The 26,091-nt window shown below is 38.5% G+C and overlaps 1 protein-coding gene across 2 annotated transcripts in view; it reads left to right on the forward strand.

Moving 5' to 3' along the window:
• SHPRH (SNF2 histone linker PHD RING helicase) overlaps positions 1-26,091 on the forward strand; it is a 55,028-nt gene that overhangs the window by 14,164 nt on the left and 14,773 nt on the right. For both annotated transcript variants that reach the window (XM_063124576.1, XM_063124577.1), the window contains exons 7-19: positions 164-269; positions 1,688-1,944; positions 2,753-3,436; positions 4,250-4,501; positions 7,464-7,542; positions 9,602-9,765; positions 9,855-10,111; positions 13,380-13,501; positions 18,473-18,561; positions 20,187-20,279; positions 23,414-23,521; positions 24,077-24,219; positions 25,782-25,955. In XM_063124576.1, coding sequence (XP_062980646.1) covers positions 164-269; positions 1,688-1,944; positions 2,753-3,436; positions 4,250-4,501; positions 7,464-7,542; positions 9,602-9,765; positions 9,855-10,111; positions 13,380-13,501; positions 18,473-18,561; positions 20,187-20,279; positions 23,414-23,521; positions 24,077-24,219; positions 25,782-25,955 — 2,528 coding nt within the window. The remainder of the gene's footprint in view (positions 1-163; positions 270-1,687; positions 1,945-2,752; positions 3,437-4,249; positions 4,502-7,463; positions 7,543-9,601; positions 9,766-9,854; positions 10,112-13,379; positions 13,502-18,472; positions 18,562-20,186; positions 20,280-23,413; positions 23,522-24,076; positions 24,220-25,781; positions 25,956-26,091) is intronic.

Genomic DNA, 26,091 nt, shown 5'->3' on the forward strand with positions numbered 1-26,091 from the left:
AACACCATCCTAAACCCTTATGTGTTTTGTTAAAATTGGTGGGCAAATAGTTATGTGGATATTCTTGGCATGCCTGTTTTAAGATATGTTGTTATAAAGACTATGAAGCAGGTTAGCATTATGGCTAAATATGTATCTGACATTGTTAAAATTTATACCTCAGGGTTTTTTGGTAAACTTCTTTGTTCCACCACAACCTACTGAAGGAAGTAAAAAGAAAAACATAAAGAAAATGGAACATAAATTAAAAGAAAAAGTGCAGTATCCTAGTAAGTATTCTCCAACAGGTTTAATTTGCCAGAAGTAATGATAAGAAGAACTTTGCTCTGCTGATATAAAAGAGTTAGTTCTGGAAGCCTGTCGGCCCCTCCTTTCAAAAATATATTGTTTACACTTATTTATTTATTTATTTATTTATTTATTTATTTATATTTATATACCACTTCCCACTCAAGAATTTCAGAGCAGTGGTCAAATCGGAAAAAAGAATAAAAACATATTAAAAATACATTTTTAAAAGAAACAAAATTGCAATAAAACTGCAGCTGGTCATTAAGGGAAGGCTTCCTGGAACAATGACATTTTCAGGAGGTGCTGGAAGGAATACAAAGTTGGTGCCTGCAGACCTCCAGAGGCAGGGAATTCCATCGGATGGGATTGACCACACTGAAGGTTCTTCCCCTGGTGGACTCGAATCGGACAGTAGGTCTATGTGGGACCACCACTTATGACTTAAATCTTAATCTTCACTGGTAAATTTACCCTAAATACATCGCCCATTATGTGACCCTAAATAGAATCTATAGATGAGAAGTGTTGGAAGCTGCTCTTGAGAACAGAATGTCTAAAGATCTTATTGCATAGTTCTTTGGACTGGGCCAATATTTATTTGCCATACGACAATACTGTACCATACTTGCATATTCTCTGCTTCTGTTTCTTACTGTCCTCTGTACTCTTAAAACCAATTCAGTCACCACATATTTCCTGTGAAAAATACACTTACAGTTGCATATGAAGTAAAGAATTGCACAGATTGATACAAAATAGCTTACAGATCTATGTAATTCAGTGCCGGTTTGGGACTTTGGCATTTCATGTGTCAAGTAGCCAGATCCCACATGTTAGCATTGTACATACTACATTTTACTCTGATGCGTAGACATTGGTATGTTTCCCATGCCTGGGGAGAAAACATATTCAAATGTCTCAAGCCATTAGGGGACTATGTTGAGTAAATTGTCTGAAAAAGGCATTGAACCCTTACATTTGATCAAAGGTGATGGGGGTGAGGGAGAAGAGCTATTCTCATCCTGAAAACTTCCTTAGAAACATAGAAACGAACAAAGCATTTATTACTGAGCCTCAAAATGTTACCTCTGTTTATTGATCTGTAGCTTTTAATATATGATAACGATGGTTTTCACATCAGGTCCTAAATTGATTGCATACCAAAATGGTAATTGAAGGATTATGATTACGCAAATTTCAGAATAATTAAAATATTGCAATAGTTTTCTTGAATTGTCTTATATTACCAGTTTAACTTGTTTTGTAGAATTGATTTAGAAATGGATCTTCATAAAATGTCATTTACAAAGAAAAGCCACTGGTGCATTAGTGTCTCAGTGAAATCTTAAGTATTTTACAATCTCTTTTTATTGAAGCTGTTCATTCCTTCATACAGGTTTGCGAGTGATGCTTTTAACTGCTATAAAAGAAATGAATGTAAAGAAGGGAGCATCTATAGTAGCAATTTTTAAGTATGTCCATGCCATATACAAGTATGACATACAGAGAAGCCGTCGGATTCTTAAAAAGACCCTGGAAAAATTAATTGCAGAGAAGGTAGTGGAACAAGTCAAAGGCCATGGACTTGCTGGTTCTTTCAAATTGGGCAGAAACTACAAGGAACAGAAATTTTGTAATAAATCCAAGAAACAGGTAAGTTCGGAAATGGGGATTTTTTCATAAAAGGAGTAGTTTAGGTTTAAATATGTGCTGTCTCCTGTATTGGGAATGATTTGAGGAATAGCTGTGGATGAAGAGGGAAAAGCTATGTCCATTGAATGGGAGTCGACAGAATTCATGTGGGAACAGCTGCATAGGAAATCCTACCTGAATTCCCTCTTGGAGGTTTCCTACCACCTCCTTCAAAGGCCATAGTACCAAAGTTTTCAGTCAGATAAATCTTCGTAGCCATATCGGAGCCATTTAATGGGTGAAATAACTGCGCGTAATTTAGAAAATTCAGAAGTGGGTATAAACTCCAGTGGCTGAGGGTGAAGTACTTTTATAATGGGAAAGAGAGTTCTTAGGCATAGTGTACTGTTTAATGAATCATAAAAGTGTTGCAATGTAATTGAGAGTGTGTCCCCCCCCCCCCAATGTTAGACTGGGGCTGAGTTGGAGAAGAACAACACTGACAATTTCTAGTGGAATACTGAGAAAGAAGAGAATGTATTTTAACATCTTTGTTGCACAAACCTTTTCTTTTAAGGGAGTTTCAAAGTGTCCTCAGTAACTTAAAGGTGTATATTTCAATCCAGTGTCATCCTCTGCCCACACTCTAAACTTTACAAAGGTTGTGATCCAGATGTTCATCATGGAATAGAACATGAACATTGGGATTTTCCCAGCTCCCCTTTCTTCATGCTCTTCCAGAGTCAGGGGTTAGAGTAGATAATTAGTCTGGGTTGTTGCTTTTGCTTTTTCTCCTTCATAAATTAAGTTCAGTTTTTTTTATCTCTAGAAAACAAGAACTTCAGATAGAGTTCAGAAGAAAAACTTGCCAGATCATAAGAATGAAACCAAAGAATTGGGAGATAGGGGCACATGCTCAACGAATGTTCTTACATTACCTCTGGCAGTAGACATCACAGCAGAAGAGCATGATTACTGTGCAGCAAGCAAAGACAATAGCAAATCAAAATTGGATCGTAAGAGTTGGAAAACGGAAGAAGATCCTCAGCCTAAACCTGCTGACTTGAAAGGCAATGTGCTAATTTCCAAAGAGGAAACACATTCTAATACTGATGTTCCTAAAAATACAGATGAGGCTGAAGAACAGCAGGATGTCTTACAAGGCCATTCTCCAACCTCCCAAGAACATGCTAATATTTTTAGACAACATCCTGGTTCCATTTTTCCATTCAATACTTCTGATTACCGTTTTGAATGCATCTGTGGTGAGCTTGGCTTGGCTGACTATAAGGCACGTGTGCAATGCCTGAACTGCCACCTGTGGCAACATGCTGAGTGTGTGAATTATAAAGAAGAAAATCTAAAGATCAAACCCTTTTACTGTCCCCATTGCCTTGTAGCAATGAAACCAGTTCCTACAGGAGCAACTCTGATAATCTCTCCAAGTTCTATCTGCCACCAGTGGGTTGATGAGATTAACAGGCATGTGAGATCATCTTCCCTTCGAGTATTGGTAAGAAAAAACTAGTACAAGAGAAGTGTATTATGAGACTTGCTGTTCAGATAGTGTGTTGGCATCCTGAATGATGAACAGCACCCAAAGTTATTAAGTGGGGTAGAGTGAGGATGTATTTCTTTGTGGATAATAACTTGTATAAGGAGCAATCAGTGTCCACAATTTGGTACATTTTTATATTGATAGTAATCCTGAAGAGACATTTTAACATTTATCAGTAAACCACAAATTGTATCCTCATAAACATCATTTATAGGGAAAAAGTGATATTTACCCTGGCCTGGGTATAAAATTTCAAAATTAAAATGTGAGTCAATTTCTCAGATTTACTAGTAAATCTCAACAACCACAGTGGATCAGTTGATATATTATACTAGCTCATTCATTAACTCCCTTTAGGGTGTTAAAGTGGAGTTATGTGGTGTTTTGTGATTTTATTAATATTAAGACTTTTGGAAGGTTGTAAGATTATTATTTTTTCTTGAGTCAGTTCTGTTCATGTCTTTTTTATCTTAGTCACAGGTTACATTAAGAATAATCTATCTAGGTTAATGGTATGTCCTCAAACTTCCTTGTAAATCTTTTTTTTCTAAAGTTGTTTGTTGATGTAGTAGTCTTTTCTGTCATGAAGATCAAGGCAAAGTAGAACACATCAGCAGTACAAAAATAACATTTTTAAACTCCAGGAAGCTAAATTGCAAAGTTGTCACCTAGTGCTCAATTTCTCAGTGGGTTATTTCTTTTCAGTCCTAGGAAATCTCTTAATTGTCAGTGTTTGTTCTCACATGCTTTATGCACAAATCCATGCAGGTTTATCAAGGAGTGAAGAAACATGGCTTCTTGCAGCCTCACATCTTGGCAGAGCAGGAAGTAGTGATCACCACATATGATGTCCTTCGTAGTGAGCTGAACTATGTGGACATTCCTCACAGCAATAGTGAAGATGGACGCCGTTTCCGGAACCAGAAGCGTTATATGGCCATCCCAAGCCCTTTGGTAGCTGTGGAGTGGTGGAGAATATGCCTGGATGAAGCACAAATGGTAGAATGCACCACTGCAAAGGTAAGGGAGAGTCTCATGAGTATACCTTTATTGAACATGAAAGATATTAAGCTTAAAAACAGATGGATGAACCTATGTTTTTACCCTTTAACAAGTAGGCTTGTAAATTTGCTCTTGTAGTTCATCCTTCAGAACTGACTAATCATCTTTTCTTACTTGGAGATGTTTGCACTAAATATTTTTGCTGCTGGAATTTGACATGCTATTAAGCACAGTTCTTTTCAAAACAGTCACTTAACATAATGCATTCTGACAGATTAAAGAACTAGGTCATCATGTCTTTTACACTACTTCATGGTTTAAAGCAAGATGTTCTTCTGTTTTAATGCCTATCTAAAGAGGTACAGTGTCTGCCCTTGGGTCTAGAAGTTGTAAAACTGTCTGCATTGACTTTAAAAATAGTATTTATGGTTTGTAGGGGGGACATGCTATCAATATTGGCTATCAAATAATTAACGACCTTGAAGAAAATTGTCACCAGGTGATACCACATGCATTTATAGTTTGGTTATTTAAAATGTGATATTTTGTATGTGTTACATTCAACACACCCACATGTGGAGTATATCTCTGTAGATCCTCACTCAATTCAGATAGCTGAATGGTCAGTTTGGCTGGGGTGGTTGTTGTTTACAAAAGTTGAGGAGGAGCCGTATGTCATGTGTGCAGATAGAGCAAAAAGCAGAGGAAAAATGAGCCCATACAATACTGGAATTCGAGAAGAGGTAGCTTAGAGGCAAGCAGGCTGGTTGAGAGAAGGAAGGGGAAGCTTAGATCCACTGGTCTGGGAAGTAGGGACTTGAGGGAATGACAGGTGGGTTCACACCAAAGAGGTGGGGAGCCAATATCTCCCATTTCTGAACTTGCTGGAGACTTGGGGATGTGTTGAATGGGAGGAGGACTCTGACAAGTGTCAGTTCAAAACTTAAAAGTGAGAAGATTACATTTCCAAGTGGGTAATACTGTTGTCCCCACCCCTATTGGTGCCCTTACTCCCCCCACATACACACACTGTTTCAGTGCTTCTCAACTGTGCAAAACTGTTCCTTCTCTCCCTTAGTAGTATTTCCTCCCCCCCGCCCCCCAGTCCTTGTCAACTGTGCACAATTTAGCCTATCTGCTATCTCGCCTTGTCAATTTCCTTGTATGTTACCTACTCCACTTCAATGCTTCCATTGACAATCCAAGGACATCGATAAAGCAAGACTACACATATCGGACAGGCAAAATTGTGTTCTTGCACACTTGTGAAAGAATGGTGGTGGTGGAAATAATTACTAAAAGTTTATGAACACATTTACGTAATCCTGAAGCACCGAAAAACTTCTGTTAAAAAAAGTGGCGAACAGGTGGCAATCCCTCCAAAGTGGAAGGGCAGTCACAGGTGAAGGAGGCTGGAGATGGCACTGATGTGATTCCAAAGAACGGCAAGGGCTTTTTTGCCACTCTTGCCAGGCGGCTCTGTAGGCAATCCCAGCAACCCACAATAAAATTGCTTTGCCAGGTTCGGACAACATGACAACCCACCGTGGGTGGCTGCCCATGGCAGGTTGTCAAGTCATGCGAAACAAATCAGTGTGTAGAAATGTTGGGGTTTCAAAGAAAAGAAGGACCAAGGAAAAAATGGAAGCTGTGAAAATGGAAGCTTTCATGTATTTGTTCTGTAGATGTGTAAGGGCCTTTGTACACTCTACAAGGTAGAGTGTAGGTAGTAAGATGCAGGTAAAATGAAGGATAGGGAGCTAAGTAGGGCAAAGGCTCTATTGGGGAGAAATTGAGTGCTATTATCGTACTTCAGTTTCTGTTGCCCAGGTCTTCAGGGTCTCTCCACCCCCTCCGCCCACATCAAATTCCCTATTCACATAGTTGACCTGCAGCAGTATGGGACACGATAATACAAAGGAGAAGATTCCCAAAACTCAGTCTGTACAAAAAATGAAGAAAGGAACTTGAAGGTCTGTATATGAATTACTATTATCTCTGTTTTAGAGATAATACATAGATGCTGTTAACACTTTTTTCATCACAGCTTTGTTTGGGGCAATTAGAAAAACGCAAAACAACCCCAGGAAAATCTGTGGTTTGAGGTTTTTTGGAAGGCTCATGAGTGGTTTTTAAGAAGGGTATTATAGGCCATATGAAGAATTCAGGTGCTCTTTGAGTAAGAAATCTTGTATCAATGAATTTTTGGCTTTGCTGATTTTGCTGAAGCAATGAAATGGGATAAACACACTATATTTATAATGTTCAAAACAAATAATAATTATTCCATTGGCTACAACAAATGTAATTGTTGTTTTATAAAACACACTATATTTATGTTGTTTAATTGCAATCATACTCACTCTATATAGTTCCTTTCTTTATCTTTTGTACAAACTACAGCAGTATGGACCATGCAACCTGTAGGAATGTTCTAGTGAAAATGTTTCACTGGGGCACTTCCTACTATCTGGGCTCTATAGGACTGAAATAGAAAGGTGGGAAGACTTTCTAGTCTCTAGGAATGGAAACTCTGAACATTCTCCAGCCAGTCATATTGGGCAGGGATTGCTGGGAGTTTGTAGGACTTCTTTACCCATCTAAACATGGATAGGTTTGCTCCCATAGTGAGGGAAAGCTTTTTGGTAGTTGTTGATGTTGTTAAACAATTAGGAATCAGAAACTCTTGGTGTGATCTCTGCAAATAACCCAGAGATCTGTCAGTAGATTCTAGTCTATCTTCTGCCAACTCCGATCTAGTCAAATTCTAAATGTTATTCTTCACAGATCACTTTGGTATTAATTCTTGGTGCTTAACTCAAAATTACTTTAATGTAGGAGGTATATTTGGAAAGCGTTAAAATGGGGGTGTCTAAACACTAGTATTGCAACTCTGTCTACTGCCAAGTTCTTGGACTTACCATGAGGTTGTTCCTAATTGCCATGGTCTTTCATTGTATTTTCTGTCCTCTTTTATTAGGCTGCAGAAATGGCTCTCCGTTTGAGTGGAATCAATCGGTGGTGTGTCAGTGGTACACCAGTGCAGCGAGGATTGGAAGGTGAACGATATAGCTAATCTTTTCCTTGTATCAATAAATGTGTTATAGTCTTGAGGAATATAGCATCAAGCATATTGTAGTACAAGCTTCATTTTACACATTTTACATAAGCAATATATTTTTCCTACTTATCCATGAGAATACTGCTCAAGATGGTTAACAATATAAAGAAAATGCATCACAGTAGGAATAGAAAAAGATCCCTGCTAGATCAAATCAAAGTCTATCTAGTCCAGCATTCTGTTCCCACCAGATGTTTTGGGAAGCCTGCAAGCAGGATGTGAGCACAGTAATCCTCCCAGTCGTGATTCCCAGCAACTAGAATTCAGAGGCTTACTGTTAAACAAATAAAAATACATTAAAATACATAATAAAATACACCTAAGAAAAAAGTACTAAAAATAAAGGCAGGACTAACCACTTTTATTAGCAGCAGAAAGCATCAAATAAAATCAGCACAATGATAAGCTGAAATCAAGGGGGGACATGTTTTTGCCTTCCCCCTCTATCCCTCCCTCGGAATGCCATCAAAGTGGGGGGTAAGATGAAACTCATGAAAGAAGGAATTCTCTGGTACTGATCACTACAAGGGCCTTATGCTCCCACCAAATGGACCTCTAACATTGGGACACAAAAGAAAGCCTCACTGGCAGATCTTAATGCCTGTGAAGATTCATATTTTATCAGGTAGTTCTTCATGCATCTCGATCCTAAGCTGCTCAGGGCTTTAAAAGTAAAAATCAGCACTATGAATTGGCCTCAGAAATGGACTGGAAACCAATGCACTTGTCCATGCTCTCTATAAACAACTCCAGTTAGCAATTGAGCTGCAGTATTCTGGGCCAGATGCCGTTTCTGAACACTTTTCAAAGGCAGCCTCATATAGAGCACATTGGAATAGTCCAAATAAAAACTAACTAGGGTATGTGTTACCATGGCCAAATCTCAAGGAAAGGATGCAGTTAGTGCTCTAGCAAAAGCTGTGAAAACACACTTGTGACTTAGCTGTAACCTGTGCATCCAGGCTTACAGCCAAGGTTCTGAAGTATGAGCTTGATTCTTCAAGTGGTGTACTACCCCATCTAAAATGGGTTGAACTCCATTCCCTGATCCCTGGTCTTATAAATCATGAACATCTTTGTCTTGCAGCATTAAATTTCAGTTTGTTCAATATATGTTAGGACTGGAACGGCATGTACGTATCTCTCAAGGCCTTCCCATACAGAATGTTAGGAAACATTTTAGATATTGGCCAGGATCTAAAGGGCTATTTTAGATGTGTCCGAGGGCTTTTTTTTTTCCTTTGAAGAACATGATGTTGCATTGCAAATTGTTTTGGAAGGACCTTGCCTTCCCATCACAAAAAAAAAGTGTGATGTGGGGATATTATCATGGTCTACCGTCAAGCACATTGGGTCCATGAAACTACGTCTGTGGCAGTTAGGATCCTGACAGTGATTGGCTTCAATCTTCAACTCATTTTAAACTAATTCCTCTTATTGTTCAAAACTAAATATAGCATCTGTATTTGAAAGCATGCACATCTTATGTAACGTTTTCAAGTGCCATCTCAGTTAGAGTGCTCCCTGTCTTGAAATTGTCAGTATGAAGAAACAGATCATCCTCCCTGCATAGACTCCCTCACTGAATCCCAATTCTATAGTTAAAAGTAAATTATTAAATAAATGGCTTTGAACATTCCTCTTCATTAGGGAGTATACTTTGAATGACCATGAAATGGAAGTCCTCCAGCTGTTTGATATTTTTCCTGGAACTTAGTGAAGAATAAAGACATGGCTAATGTCAAAGAGTGTATGCGCATGAGAAAAAGAAATTGTGTTCAGGGATAATGCTCTACATCCATGGGCATTATTTTCCATAAGACTGTGTGTGAAAATCACTTATTAGCTGCATTCCTGATAGCATGAAGGCATAGGCTTAGATATTAAGATATGTTAATGTACAGTGCATTTTACTCTTGGGTAAGTGTAGAATGCATTTTGGAATATAATGGTTTTTATTTAAAAGGCCATAAAATCTGTTTTTCCCTCTGTCACAGATTTGTATGGATTAGTACTCTTCCTTGGAGCTGATCCTTACTGGGTGAAATATTGGTGGGATCAGCTTCTGTATCGCCCGTACTGCAGGAAAAACACACAGCCTCTGTACAACTTCATAGCCAAGATAATGTGGAGGTCAGCAAAGAAGGACGTGATTGACCAAGTAAACACTTAAGTTCTAAGAACATGTTTGTGGCCAACGTTTTTACCTAAACCTTTAGTTATTAAATTTATTGTTTCATTTATTGTTAGATTCAGATCCCTGCTCAGACAGAAGAGATACACTGGCTTCATTTTTCTCCCGTGGAGAGGCACTTTTATCATCGCCAGCATGAGGTGTGCTGCCAGGATGCGCTGGCAAAGCTCAGGAAGATTTCTGATTGGTCTCTCAAACTCAGCAGCTTGGATAGGAGGACAGTTGCTTCTATTCTGTACCCTTTGTTGCGCCTGCGACAGGCCTGCTGCCACCCACAAGCTGTTCGTGGGGAATTCTTGCCTCTGCAGAAAAGGTTAATTTCATTTCTTCTTAAACTGGAAGACCTCTTGTATGATGATGATGATGTATCTAAATGTTGGTATTTCAGTATCTACTCTAAAATCCGTTTGAGTAAAATTCACCTAGTTCAGTATGTGAAAGAGAAAAGTTTAAGTAATTTGTTAGTATTTTAGACCTGATATTATAAGCATTGACTCTAGAAGAAATATAGTACTTGTGTAGTGCTTTACTCTTGAAGCTGAATTTACATAAGCGCTTGATAAGCTCTTGATATTCATACAAAATATGCGACACACAGGGCAACAGGTGATATAGCCCACAGTGGTCTTAATACCTCACTGACTGAACATTAAGGATTCTTGGAGTTCACTTTTCTGATAATATACAAAACTAAGATACCAGTCCATGTTTTTTAGTCGGTGTGATTTCCTTCTAAAGAAGTGCATGTAGAACTCTGCTCAGGTTTTGTGCCATCCTAAAACTTCCAAAAAAGAACATCTTTTAATTTTAATAACTTTGACTTTAACAGATAACTTTTGAATAATCATAGAATCATAGAATCATAGAATAGCAGAGTTGGAAGGGGCCTACAAGGCCATCGAGTCCAACCCCCTGCTCAATGCAGGAATCCACCCTAAAGCATCCCTGACAGATGCTTGTCCAGCTGCCTCTTGAATGCCTCTAGTGTGGGAGAGCCCACAACCTCCCTAGGTAACTGATTCCATTGTCATACTGCTCTAACAGTCAGGAAGTTTTTCCTGATGTCCAGCTGGAATCTGTCTTCCTTTAACTTGAGCCCGTTATTCCGTGTCCTGCACTCTGGGAGGATCGAGAAGAGATCCTGGCCCTCCTCTGTGTGACAACCTTTTAAGTATTTGAAGAGTGCTATCATGTCTCCCCTCAATCTTCTCTTCTCCAGGCTTAAACATGCCCAGTTCCTTCAGTCTCTCTTCATAGGGCTTTGTTTCCAGACCCCTTATCATCCTGGTTGCCCTCCTCTGAACACGCTCCAGCGTGTTCAGAGTAAATTTATTTATTTGAGTAAATTTATTTGAGTAAATATTTGAGTAAATTTATTTATTGGTATTTATTTATTATTATATTCATTTGTATCCCATCTTTTGCCCAATGCTGGGCCTCAAGGCGGTATTACAAAATTTAAAACATATACCTTTAAAACCTATGAATAGAAATATACAAAAGTTAAAAAGAGGAATAAAAGAACCTAAACCACCCTACCCCAAACTGGTGCCTTCCAGATGTGTTGGACTACAACTCTCATCACCCACAGCCAGTGTAGTTTTCCTGGGAGAATAGCCCACACAATCTGTTTGGAAAATTGTCTAAAATGAATTGCTTGACTATTTGCTTACAATAAAGCCAACAGTGCCAAAGAATCACAGCACTCGGCTCCAGTTAAAATCCAATTAAAAATCACATTTTGATCTGCAGCAAAGTAATAAATGTACTAATTAATTGATACTTGCTTTTCAACTCTATAAATTACTGGTTACTGCACTGTGCTCTGGGAAAAGAAATAGCATAAATATCAGTGTGAAATGTATTTTTATGGTCAATTCATACCCTTGTAGTTCTAGAAGTGTTATAATACCAGCCTGTATTGGGAAGGGAGCATTTCTACTAATCCCTGCCATCTTAGTGTTGCTGTAAGTTCAGAAACTGTGTAGGTAGGACAAAGCCGCTTTAGTCTTAAATGAACTGTTTATCTGTCCAAGCCCTTTATAGTCTTCAATGAAATGTTCATGGGTGGCAGCAACATAGCAACTGCAATCGAAGTAACAAAACAAGTAGCTCCTATAAAAAGCACTGCAGGGGGAAAACTGATTCTAGGCGCTTTTCTTTTGAAAGCAATGGGCCATTTTTAGATTGGGGAAAATGAAAGCGCTCATGGGTATCCTTTTAAATTTATATCTATGAACAACAAAGTCAGTACCAGATGTTCTGAATAATACAAACATAAGAATTCAAACAGGGAGCCAATCATCTTCTTCACAGCTTTATCTGGTTAGCAAGTGAGTTTATTTTGCCTTTGGATCCTGCCTTCTGCGGCGCTCTGAGCAGAATACATTACAGCCTTCCTCAACCTGGTGCTCTCCAGATGTGTTGCTCTTCCCTAACCTGGTGGTGCCCCCATTAGTTTCTCCAGCTCCCAAATGTGCCCACTGGTCCAAAAAGGTTGGGGACCCATCCTCTTAGGACTTATTTTACCTTTGACCAAATTCCCTAAACCTCCACCCCAGCCAAATAGTATTACAACCAGGTCCAGCTTCTGGATACTGTTTCCTCTGACATGAAAGTTGCTCCCCTATCTGGCTGCTTGGACAGCTTATATGGTTTTTTACTGACTGCATTTTCCTCTGGAAAAATATTAGGGCAGCCTCTTGTCATAACACAATCACCTGCTCCTTTCTCCTGATCTTCACCAGCCACATGTAGTTACGGCAAGAAAAAGAACAGCTTAATATTCAAACCTTAGCTTTTATCCTCAGCTTTCTCCTAGTTCTTTTAACACTCCCCACACCAACCATCAACTGTCATACCTTAGCTGTCATTTCCAAAATGTTCTTTTCCATCTCGCTAGAATCCCCAGCCAATCAGAACTGAATTTTACCTGATCCAGGTAAAATTTGACGATATTCAAAGCAAATGTCTCTCCCTATTCAGAATGTTACTTTGCAACTACTACACAGGCTTTTGATGGTTAAAAAAAACAAGGTTTCAGGCCTACTCAGATACATTATGGAATTCTCTGCCTCTGGAGGTTAGGCAGGCACCAACTTTGTATTCCTTCCGGCTCCTCTTGAAAATGTCATTGTTCCAGGAAGCCTTCCTTTAACGACCAGCCAGGGTTTATTTTGCACTTTGTTTCTTTTAAAATGTACTTTTAATGTGGTTCTATTTTATTTTCTCCTCCGCTCTGAAATTTTGAATGGGGAGCGGTATAGACATATTGTAAATAAATAAACAAGAATAAATTATTGCCTCACAGAGGCCACACAAAGTAAATGCTACATAACAACTGTTATATACCAGACAATTCTTCACACAGGGCTTCTGGGCAAGGATTGTATCCACAGTTAGTTCTTTGTAGTAACTGGAAAATAGCAAATAAATAACAGTAGAACAACATCATTTTAAATTACAGCAGTTGCTAGCTCTTTCGGTTTGTTTTCATATTTAGTACATTCTTGAAGTGGGTGAACTTGGGATCTCTGTCGCATACAGCATGCCTACATTTCATCTGTGGGTCTTTGTTCCAGCACAATGACAATGGAAGAGCTTCTAACATCACTGCAGAAAAAATGCCGGATAGAATGTGAGGAAGTCCATAGACAACTGGTTTGTGCTCTGAACGGCTTAGCTGGTATTCATATTATTAAAGGTAAAACAGGCTGAAAATAATGTGTTGCAGTTCTTCTGAGTGTGATAGCTACTTTTGAGATAAAGTGTGTGTGTGTGTGCGTGTGTGTGTTGCTCTTTTTCTTCTAAATTAGACCAAATCCAGCTAGGTGGTAGTCTTGTCACGGATTCCTTCAGGCAGAAGTAGCAGGCTAGATGGAGAGGCCTATTGTGAATATCCATACATGCATATGAGGGTTGTGCCTTGGATTTAAGAGCCAACACTAAATTTCTGGTGGTTATTTCTAGAATAGTCGAACACTAGTCCAGCTGGCTTGTACAAATTAGGGCATCTTTTCCATTGTGGTACTTGTGACTTCTGAAGGAGCATGACTGTGTTCTAGTTACTGAAGAGATGATACTTGTACCAGCTATGCCAAAGTTGTAAACATTCATTCCAGATATTCAGAATTAGTTGCTGAAGAGGTAGGAATTGATATGATGATGATGATGATGATGATGATGATGATGATGATGATGTTATTTATTATATTTATATACTACCCCATAGCCGAAGCTCTCTGGGTGGTTTACAAAGATTGAAAGATTGATTAAAGAATTCAAATGGAAGTAATCCTTGCATGCCTTTTTAAAGCAGTTAGTAAAGAGCATGCCAGTTTTTACAAGTCCATTCAATAGTCTAGTACCAAATAGCATCACATGGGATAGTGCTGATAAAATGGAACCTGATGCTATTGTACCAGATTTCTGCCTTATTCTTCTTTAGAACAAGAACAACTAAATAGAATTTCTTTATGGGTCTGTGAAATCATGAGTCACTTTATGCCTTTCAAAGCAGTTAAGTGTTACTGTTGGTTGTATTCCTGAGATAGGAGAACTGGATCTATATTTGTCTGTATAGCATATAAACAATAAATCTTTGAGAATAAGCCCAAGACTTTGGTTGACCTAAAGAAGTGATCTATTCCTTGCAGAATTGTTTTATGTGACAAAAACACACATCTAAAAACTGATTTTCAAAACAAGAATATGTTGTCATTTGAGTTGGGACAAAACCCAGAAAGCATGTTTTATTTTGAGTGGGCACAGATCACGAAGAAATGGCTTGGCTAATATGAGAAGATGGTACAATGGATAGAGAGAATAAGGGAACACATTCAGAGTGTAGCCCATGACATGGGTGGTCTTAAAGGTGATGTTTACGTTATCACTCCCTCTAATAGCAAACTCACTGCCCTCTTGCCAGGAGAAATGGACCCATAATGGGGTCACTGAGAACAAGAGGGAACATATTAGCATGTTTGTTTCGGGAAGCCCTGAGTTTTGCAGAAGTACACCTTAGGATAACAACCCACCACAACCAATAGCGGAACGAAGATTTAGCACTTCTTGGGAAACCAGAAATGAGTGAAAACACCTGTTTCTGGAATGGGGCAGTTTGATGGAGCTTGCATAAGGGAGCGCCACTGACCTGTCCCAACCCAGAAACCAATGTTTTTGCTCATTTCAGAGCTTCCTCTGGGAGGCATTAAGTCTCTGTTGTGCAAACATTAGTGGGACTCAACACTTTTGCATCAATCTGTGGGGCCAAACAGAATCAGCAGGGGTGTAAGCATCCCATGGGATTCCGCCCAAACAGTCTAATGAGAACTGAGTCTGTTCAGTGGCCATCAAGAGCCTTACAGTGTTGAGTGCCAGTTGGAAAAGAATGAATTGCACTGGTTGCAGTTAATCCTATCCTCAAGGAGAGCATGGCTGGTTGGCTGGCTAGCTGGCTGGCTGGCTGAAACTCCCTGACAGGAGTACTCCAGTTAGCAGATGAGAATATACTACAACATTTTGTTACAAAAAGTGACATATTTGTGCTATCAGAATAGTGGACTGTAAACACTATTACCAGGGCAACATGCTGTCCAGTTCAGGCTTAAATAATGGGTGGGAGGTAGCTAAACAAAGGTAGACTTTTGGGGACATATTCAACACAATACAGTCTCTTGATATAATTAATGAGAATTTCCTAAATATATGCATAATTTGTATTTTTTGTGTTAGTTCAATACTAGTGCTGAATTTAAAACTTAAAAACATGACAATTTTGAATAAAGTGTTTTCCTTTTTCTAAATGTTGTTAACAATTTAGTTGAAAAACAAATATATAAAATATATTCATAAGAGGCGATGTCATGAATGGTTTCCAATAACTTCTATTATAATTTTTAGCTTTGGATTTGAAATGTTCTGATAACAGAGTACATTCATAAATGTGTGACACTGTTTGCCAGCTCCTGTTAAGTAACTGAAACACTGCAGCACTTTTCAATTAGCCCCTTAAGCAAAGATTTGAAAAAATGCTTCTTCACGCCCCTGTAATTCTTTCTTAAATAAGAAAACTCATCTCAAGTCGGCAACAGCTGGTAGGTTGAATTATGCTGTTGGCACTGGCCATCAGTGGGAGAAACCAGAATTAACTCTGTTCAAAGAACAGCTTGAAGGAGGAAAAACCACAATGGTATATCTAAATATAGATCATGCACCTCTTCCTTCAATAGGCACTGAAGCAGGCGACTCTATATCTAAGTAATAAATACTTGGATCTAACAATGGAGAGTTAATATTCTATTGTATAGTTCTGTTTAGTAGGAATGAGAGGGAATCAAACTTTTACAGTATTTAAAATATGCAAACTTATTTCATAATTTGTTTTATACTAATTTTGTTGTGAAGATCAGCCTATTCTTGCATCAGATATTTGTGTTTTTCTCAGTCATGCTTGTTTAGATGAATGAAAAATTTCTTTTGAATATTTTTCATTGCATACTCTTTTGAAGGGCTAAACCTAACTGTACCTTGTTTGTCAGCACATATTTGTTGCTTGCATTACAAAATATCATTTTAAAAGGGTTTTAAAAGCACATTTGAAGGTAAGTAAATGCAGATCATAATTTTGTTAAATATTACCACCATTTTCAGTTGTTACTCTGTGTTTTGCAGCAGTTCTTTTGTACAATGTTGAAAACAAAATAATTAACAAAAGTGACTAATACCACCAATATAACTTACGGTTGATTGCATTCTTTGGTTTTTGGTAGGCTTATTTTTGTCAAAGATCGTTTCTTATAAATGTTGACCTGTGGCTACAGACACAGTTTTACTATTAGAATCAGTTGATTTTAACACTGGAATGAGTTAGTTGGTCTGACTTTTTCAAGCTTCAGTATATAGATACTTGGGAATTTAATAATCTGTTACTTTGCAGTGATGTTTCTAGCTAGTTGCTATAGTACATTCTTGATATTTGGGAACAGACACAGAAGACATACCCATGGAAAGAAAGAAAGAGGGAGGGAGGGAGGCCCCAACCTTTCAGACTGAAGCCTGGTTCAAATGCAATGGGAAACTATGGTGTCCTGCGATATGAACAAGTCCGTCACTGGCTTGTGTCTCTTCTACCCACCCTCACCCCCACTCTACTTCCATGGCTGTAACCAAACCTTTGTTCCATATTAAGTCCAAACTCTGGGAATTGTGGTTTGTTTTAACTCTAGTTAGTGAGAAAGCCAGGAATTGAAAATATAGTTTGATCCTGGCTTGTTCTCACTAAATAGAGTTAAAACAAACCACAGTTCCCAGAGATCAGACTTCTCAGAAAGCAGTAATTCGTTTAAAATCAGAAGTTGATGCTTCTGATCTCTTTGTGGCCACAAAACTGAAGGGGAAGAGAGGAAGGAGTGTGCAATCCAGAGGTTTGTACAGTCTTTTACATAACAAGAAACCATCATTTTTAACTGAACTGCACCTGAGTCCTTTCTGAAGTATAGGTTACTTTCTAGAGATCTCTTGCCCCAGTCCTATTTTTCCTCCGAGGCCACAACAGCCATCTCTCCTCCCCATCCCTCGCTTCTAACCAGATTCTTAGGTGGAGAGGGAGTTTAGAAAGGGAAACAAGATCTACACACTGAGGTCTGGCAACCAGGTGTGAATGTCCATAAAGGGAATCAAGCAGCACATCTTGGAAGAACCCAGTTAACCTTACCTGATAGCAGAAAGGATATAGTAATTTAGAATCTTTGTATGCAGTTGAAGGACTCCTGTTGAGAATTCCTCTCCACGCTTCCTCAAATCTGCCAGGTAAAGAAGGTTATCTGTTGTCCTGTAGTAACAAGAGCTGCAGGCAAGAGCTTGGTGAACTCATCCAACATTTTGAAGAAAACTGCCATCTTTCTATAAACCCCAGGGCCGCAGGGACAATAGTTGCTCTCTGCCATGGAAAGGTGTGCTGCTCTTTCCCCAGCCAATTTTAGATCATACAATCCTATGCTAAGTAAACAGTGGTGGGCTAGTCAAGTAGAGAAGAGGCTATCAGTTCAAGATGATTTGCTGACTCAATTCTAAAGAACTGTGCTCCTTCTATGACCGTGCTTCACATTGATTCTCCTTCTGTCTCCAAGGGGGAGGGATTTCCAAGAGAATACCCTCCTGCTACTTCCTGAAATGAAAATTAACAGTAGTAGGATTTACATAGTGGAAATTCATTTTATAACTCCTTTCTAGTTACAATTGATTGATGCAGCATGGATGCCTTTAATCAGAAGGAAGTGCTTATTAAGAATTGGCTCTGGCCATTTCTTAATAAGCCATTAGGCATAGGGAGGCAAATGCCTCTGTCACAGATACTGGGAAGCAGGGAGTCATGGTGGGAAGATAAAGCTGAATGTACCATACAACCTGAGCTTGTCCCCTCTAAGCTAACCTGTTGCTCTCAGATGTGGTCGGGGACACTACTATTGACAGTGTTTGAAATGCGATTCAGCAGCTTCTATATGTGGAATTGGAGGGTTCTGGGAACCATCTTGTCCCATGCCTCAGGCAAGGAAGTGTATTGGGCCAGTCCTGCTAAGGAACCCCCATGAGATTGCACATACCATTGCAAGCAATTGGACATTTGGAAGAGAGAAATCCCAATGATCTGATTTGCAATATGCTAATTTTTCAGGTGAATATGCACTGGCAGCAGATTTGTATAGAGAGGTGCTGCGTTCCTCTGAGGAGCACAAAGAGAAGCTCAAAACAGATTCATTGCAAGTATGTACATAAACTCTGAACCTACATTTTAAATGAGTACACAGACTGTGTCAGTGACCTAAAAGGCCATTGATCTCCTATTCAGCCAGATATTAATCTTTTTTCTTTTGCATTTTGCTTCAAGGGAGACCCAGTAATGTTATAATTTTTCAAAGCCATTATTGTCCCCAGGCATATATTCTAATATTTTGGAAACCAATTTATATGTTCAGTCTGCTTAGCGCTATCTATTGTCTTTTCCACAGCCAATTTTTAAAAATTGAAACAGGCATTCTGTCTTGAGTGAAAATATATAAGCAGATCTCCTTTATGAATGAGCAGCTGCTAGGCAAGGATTGCATTCTCACTTGTGTGTGTTTTGCAGTTGTGATTTATATAGATGGACCTCATTAATTTTAGCTTCCTTGGCAGTAGTATAGTGAAAGGCAAGATGCAACTTTTCAATAAATATATAAATTATGCCTAAATGATTCTATGCATGTATGTTTAATGCTCATTAAGCTGAGGTATTTGGTTTATTTATTATTAATTTTATTTATTTAAAACATTTGTATTCCGCCCTATATCACTAGGATCTCAGGGCGGTGTACATATAAAATCATACAATATAAAACAATAAATATACACAGCTAAAAACAAATTAAACCATTAATCAAGTTAAAACCAATATATGATTTAAAAGCAGTAAAAACAATTAAAACAGTTAAAACAATTATCAATATAATCAGTGATCACAGAAACCATTCCATCAGCTTTGTGTGTGTGTGTTTATGGTAATTGGATACAACTCAGACTGTATCCTGGTATTCTGTACCAGAAAGCACACTTGTTCTTTTCTTAATATTACATGTGTGGGGAAAACAAATATATCAATATGAGCCTATTGATATTAGTCTGGTAACATCTAATGTTGTAGCATTGTTGAACCATACAGTGTCCAGATGGCTGATATAGAGCCTTGCATGACAATGATAATCTAAAGTGAAACTTTACTCTTGTTAGTCAAATGCAAACAGATGCACGTTATAAGAATCTAATTTTATTTGAAGTCTGTGTCATTTTTCCAATTATTCATCTTTAATTATTGTGGTCTTGCAAATCAGGATTGAGCAGTCAATCGCCCACTTCCTATTCTAAGTGTCCACCTTCTTCTCTCTCTCCCCATTTCCTTTCATGTGACTGGCAGTGTGTCTTGGGCAGGACAAACATAACATTCTATTCTGTTACCCTAACTTAGAAACAGGGGAGTATTGTAGCTGTTGAATCTTCTCTCCCCACCCTGTCCCTGCTCTGAAGCATGGGACAGATCAAACAAGCTTACATGCAGAAATGGGGGCGCTATCTTTGGTAGTAGCTGTTACACAGGCAGACACCTCACTGTATGTGTGTGTGTTTACTGTTGATATTGAAACCTTGAAAGGTAATTTACTGTGCTCTTGCCACTTTACCTTCTGTTCTTAGTGGGGATCATACTGTTGATTTTTAATCATAAAGCCATAACTTTGGGATTCTTTATTTTCATGAATCAATGTTTTCATGTTTCCTTGATAAAGTCATTCTGCTATGTCTAGCTGTCACAATGTGTTAAACTTAGTGATAGTGTTGCCATATGTATTGACAAACAGAGACTTCATTCTACGCACAATCTGATGGAACTCCTAGCGGCAAAGCATCCTGGGATACCACCCACCTTACGTGATGGCAAGCTTCAGGAAGAGGTGATTGTTCATTGTATGCACTTTTATTTATATTAAGGAATATTTATTGTATAACTACCTTGGAAGATATTGGTTATGGGATATATCCTGGGCATCTAAATTCTAAAGTCAGATGCAAAGAAATTACCTATTTTAAAATTGGCTGCCACATCACCTTGCCCAGATCTTGGCTATGATGCTCTCTCATAGGGCATGTCTTCACCCTAATGGTGGAGAGGGAGGGGGGAGGATTGCAGACTTACCTGCTTCTGCGATCCTCACCCAGTGTCTTGACAGCTGTGTGATGTCCTGGAAGGAAAGAGGGACATTGCGACCGCCATTTTTTCTTTTTAAAACGGGAGAAGAGCACAATTGTACTCCACTGAGAAAGCGAGCTTTTTTATATATAAACCACCACCACCCCACGAACCTGCTCCCCACTCCTGATGGGCACGGACTGCCCCCGCGCAGCTCCGTGACCATTTTAAGAGCCCCCACTAGGAACGACCCGGGAGCAGCGGCCACATGGCCCGCGCTCCTCGGGATGGTCCCAGGACCATGGGAAACTCAGATTTTCCATGGTCCCAGATATCCCAGGGAAAGTCCCTGGTCGTCCCAGGATCCCCTGTGCATCATTTGGATGCACAGGTACGATTCAGGAACTACTCTGGGATATAGGGCTGGTTTAGACATACCCAAAGTCACAACAATCAGTAATGAGCTGTAAGAACAAATGAATAGCTTCCTAATGGAGACGCCTGTATGTAGCTTCTTTGTAGCCTCATTCAGGCTATTATTTCAAGGGCAAAGTTAACACTTTTCTCCTTCTCAGGCATCCACTAAATTTTACTTGGCTGTTAACTCTTCCTACAAAGATTAATCATTATGTAGGTGTAGGATGAAGTTTGCTGAGTCAGTCAGAAGTTCAAAGGTCTGAATTTAGATAACAGGGCAGGTCAAGACAGGGCCAGCCATTGCAGAATCAGGACCGAAATGAGAGCAGGTGGGATCAGGATTTTGGTATTAATATGAACTTGGCTGTGGCATTCAAGGAAACAGATTGTAGAATCAGATCATAGAATGAGAACTGAGAACAATTGCTCCAGTGAATTGAGAGGGTTGAAAGGGATGTCTACAGGAGCATGCTTCTCAGGCAAGAGCAGTGAGTCCTAGGCAGGAACCCGGGGTTGCCTGAAAAATATTTTGCAAATATGATGGCATCTACTTAAGAGGCAAGTCAGCTCTTGGCTTCTTCAAGTGAGGCTGTTCTCTCACAGGTTGATTCCTGATAAGAGAAGAGTCAGCTGGCAGGGCTTTAAGCTTTGGCATATTCCTTTCTTTTTCTTTTCTTTTCTTTTCTTTTTTCTTTTAGTTTTAGCACCAGTAAGAGTTGCCTGTATAATCCTTCAGGTTAGGTGATGCAATACTTGGTCATTTTGCTGCCACTGTTAAAAACAACAAATACTTAATATATGCTAGCACTAAGGGTGTGCTAGACATCACACTGGAGTGTGAGATTCCTGCCCAGTGGTAAAATGCACAAGCTGAAAGAAAAGATCCAGCTAAGCGCTATGAACTTAGTCATCTTTCGGTGTTGTCCAGAGCAGATGCCTTTTTGTAAACTTGTTGTATATGGGCTTGGATATTCCAAGTATGTATATGAATATCCTTTCTATAGTCAATGAAGCTGTTTGAATTTATTTATGCCCTGGATTGTAAGGGTGATCCTTACTCAAACATGCATTTAAAAGAAAACATTCCCTGTTTATTGGCCTTGCTTAATACAGGTTGCTCATGAATGGCTCTGGATTCCTTCTATAGGGTTTTCTGCATAATGCAACTATTTTCACACATAATGCTAGCTTGGTATTGTGGCAATTTATGTGATATGATTGTCACTTATTTTCCTGATTTCTTTAGCGACATTAAGCCAGAATTCCCTAGTTTGGATGTATTTTATTCAATTCTTTCTCCCACTGTGTACATTTTTTAAATACTGTAAAAAACAAATGTTGCTACCAGTATTGGATACCACCATATAGGTCAGTATCCAATACTGCCACTGCACTTCTGCTGGTTCTGTTATGCTCATGGAAATAGCAAAAGGAAATTCTGCTTCCTACAGCAATTTCCTACAGCAATTTTGTTTCAAAAACAAAGAGAAACTTGTTTCCAGAATGGGACAGCTCAACAGAGCTTCCTTCTGTAACTTTGCTGACCTGTACCATTCAGGAAACATGTGTTTCTGTTCGTTTCCGCTGCTAAGTTTCCTTTGCGCTAGCAGTAGGTGCTGCTAGCATGCAGGCAGTATTGGATACTAGTCCTTTCAGGCCAATTGGGAAGAATCTACTTCAGCTAGCAGAAACTAAATTAACAACTGTTACCCAGAGGACCTTCTCTTCTTCTGCTCCCAGACTGTGGAATGGCCTGCCGGAGGAAATTCGTCAACTTGACAGTCTTTTAGAATTTAAAAAAGCAATAAAGACTGATCTATTCCGGCAGGCCTATCCAGTGAAATTTTAGAATGTTTTAAGGATGTTTTAATGATGTATGGTATGTTTTGAATCAGTTTTTAATGTGTATTTTATATCATGTTTTTATACTGGGGATTTTTTATACTTTGAATGGTTTTAGTTTTTGTAAACCGCCCAGGGAGCTTCGGCTGTTGGGTGGTATAAAAATGCAATAAATAAATAATAAATAAATAAATAAAGGGAAAGTCTGCCTTTAATACAAGCCAGGACCTTCATGCTGAAGCTGGCACACAGTGGGGGGGTGGGCATCAAGTGCTTGCCTCCCCTGTTTGTTCACTGCCTCGTAAACCTTGCTTTATGAAGTCTGGAATGGTTGTCCAAATCAGGCCACTGTTCTAGAGCATTAATGTTCTGAGGCCCAGCATTGGGCAAAAGGCGGGATACAAATAAATATAAATATAATAATAATAATAATAATAATAATAATAATAATAATAATAATAATAAATTTAAAAATCACAGTTAATAATAGATCTCTATTAAATATGTTTTATTTATTTATTTATTTATTATATTTTTATACCACCCAATAGCTGAAGCTCTCTGGGTGGTTCATATTGTTGGGATGTCAGCGTTTTCATCAAGAATAAACGACTAATTCATTTATCATTCTAAATACAGTGTGAGCAACTCCGTCAACATTATATGAGTAAATCGAATGCAGAAGTTGCTGAAGCCCACCAGGCTTTGCAACCAGTTGTACAGACAATCCACGAACTGCAGAGAAAGGTAAGATACTACTAAAACATTTCACTTACGTTTTCTAGCTTTATATATGTATTGTGTGTGTTTTGGGCTTGTTTCTGATACAGTACCATCTTCAAAATGTGTTACAATTTGTTTCCCACCTAACTGCACTGTCTTCAAAGCTCCAAATATTCCCCATTTATTTTTCATTGTTAATTTAACCACTAGATTCCTCTATCGTTTAAAAGATTTTCATATCACTGAACTGTGAAAAAACAAGAAAACATTTACTCATTTTTTTAAAAAAAATATCTCTGAAGTATTCTTTCTTCAGCAGAAATTACTTAGTTATATTTGATATATCAAAAAGAATGTTTTACATTGCCCTAAGATTTCTGGAGTGTGTTGAGATTTATGTGGGGGAAATTTGTGAATGCTTTGTTTACTTACAGGTAAGTGTGTGTTTCCCACTGATAACTTGACTTCACAGCTGTTTTCTGAAGGGTTTACTTCTAATCCGATATGACAGAATATGGTTCAGGAAAGCAAGAATTATGGCACGTTTATTTATGGGCACACTTTCTCTTCTACACCTAGTTACGCTCCAGTTCACCTTGGTGGTTGGATGTGATCCAGTCAGCAATACAATATGCCATTGATGAGGAGCTTGTTCAGCGGGTACAAAATGATCTAACCAGCAACTACAAACAGCAAACGAATAAACTCTCCATGGCAGACAAGTAAGAAAGGAATTGCAAACTAAGATTGTTTCTCATGGGTTGGTCTTCCCTTCTTTACTTCGATTGGTCCAGCATATAAACTATCTGCCGGGCACTGATTGTTTCTGGACTGCAATTTTTAAAATTACTTCAGAAAGAAGAATCTAAATACAAAACTTTTTAAAAGAACAAGTCTTCTACTTCCCAATATATTCATTTAAATGTTTTAGTTGTCTCCATTTGTAACGTTTTTTTAGTTTCTTCCAGCACAAGAATAAAATGAACTGCATAGGAATGTATATGATGTGTTAGTGGTGGTCGTTTCTTGTATGAGGTAGTAGACACATTGGCTTCATTCATAAATGTTGCAGGGAATTTAGTTCCGGAGCTGTGACTTGACAGTTTTTCCACTTTGCAAAATTTCACTCTCAAAGTACAGTTTTCCAGTAATAAATAGAATGGTATATATATATATATATTTTTCTTTTTTAAAAAAAAATTTTTTAAAATTTTATTCAACAACATATAACAACAACAAAACATCAAATAAAAAACACTTGTTACATATACATAAAATTACCTTAATATCAAATATTCAAATTTTGCCTATTAAACATATTTATACTAAACATAACAGTGCTCCCCCCCCCCTCGGGATCTCATTCCTGTTTCCAAAAACTCATAGTTTCTTCTGTTGGTGGTTTCCCACTGCCTTTAGAAAATACAAACTCCAGGAACTTTTTCCATATACCCTCAAAATCATTTGTTCTTGCTATACCTTTTTTCATTTTAATATTACATGTCAATTTATCATTTATAGCAATGTCCCACACTTCTTTATACCATTCTTCAATACAATAGTCTCCTTGCATCTTCCAGTTCCTGGCTACAATCAGTCTCACAGCCGTCAACAGATTCGTTATTAGCTCTTTCGTTTCTTTATTACATTTAAGTTCTTCTTGCGGTGAAAGTAGTGCAATCCTTGGTGTGACTTCTACTTTAAATCCCACTATCTGCTCAATCTCATAAAAAACCATCTTCCACAACTTTTGCACATGTTTACAGTCCCACCACATATGTAAATACGTTCCTTTTTCACCACATCCCCTCCAACAATCTGCTGAAAGCTGATTATTAATCTTATTTAATCTGACCGGAGTTAAATACCACCTCCATACCAGTTTGTAGTAAAGTATATATATTTTTAAAACATCAATTGGAGTGGTCACTAGCAAATTAGTCTCCCTTTCTGGATGTAGGATTGTTACATAAATGTATGGTGTACATATTTCTACGAGAAGCGCATTTGCCTTGTATGAAAGCATCACTTCCTGGCTTTGGGCTATTCACAGACACAGCTCTGCATTCTGCCAAAAGTGATGAGTGGAAATGGTATGAAAGCCATTCACAAGGCATTCCACTCAGTTCTGATTTGTCCACCTCTATGCTTTCAAAATAAGGTCTGAATCTTCATGCCACTTAGACTGACTAAGCCCAATCCATTTCAAGGTCCCTGAGGTAATACAGTGATTCCAAAATGAAGTTTTAAAACTTTTCAATTCAATTTGCCTCCTTTTTGTTAGATTCCGTGACTGTAGAGGCCTGCAGTATCTGCTCACAACTCAAATGGAAGAAGTGAAGAAATTCCAGAAACTTGTGAGAGAGGCTGTGAAACATCTGGAAGGGCCCCCTTCCAGAAAGGTCATTGAGGCTGCCACCATCTGCCATCTGCGGCCTGTAAGGTTGCCACTAAACAAGTAGGTGTAAAAAGGTATTTTAGGGGCAAAATCTCTGAGGTCTCCATTGCTGGGATTACTATTAACATTTCTCCTAATATTGGGACAACCTTATAACTGGAGGAAAGCAATAATGTGTATATGTATAATCTTATTG

This window comes from Elgaria multicarinata, chromosome 4, assembly GCF_023053635.1.
Source record: "Elgaria multicarinata webbii isolate HBS135686 ecotype San Diego chromosome 4, rElgMul1.1.pri, whole genome shotgun sequence".
NCBI classification, from domain to species: domain Eukaryota; kingdom Metazoa; phylum Chordata; class Lepidosauria; order Squamata; family Anguidae; genus Elgaria; species Elgaria multicarinata.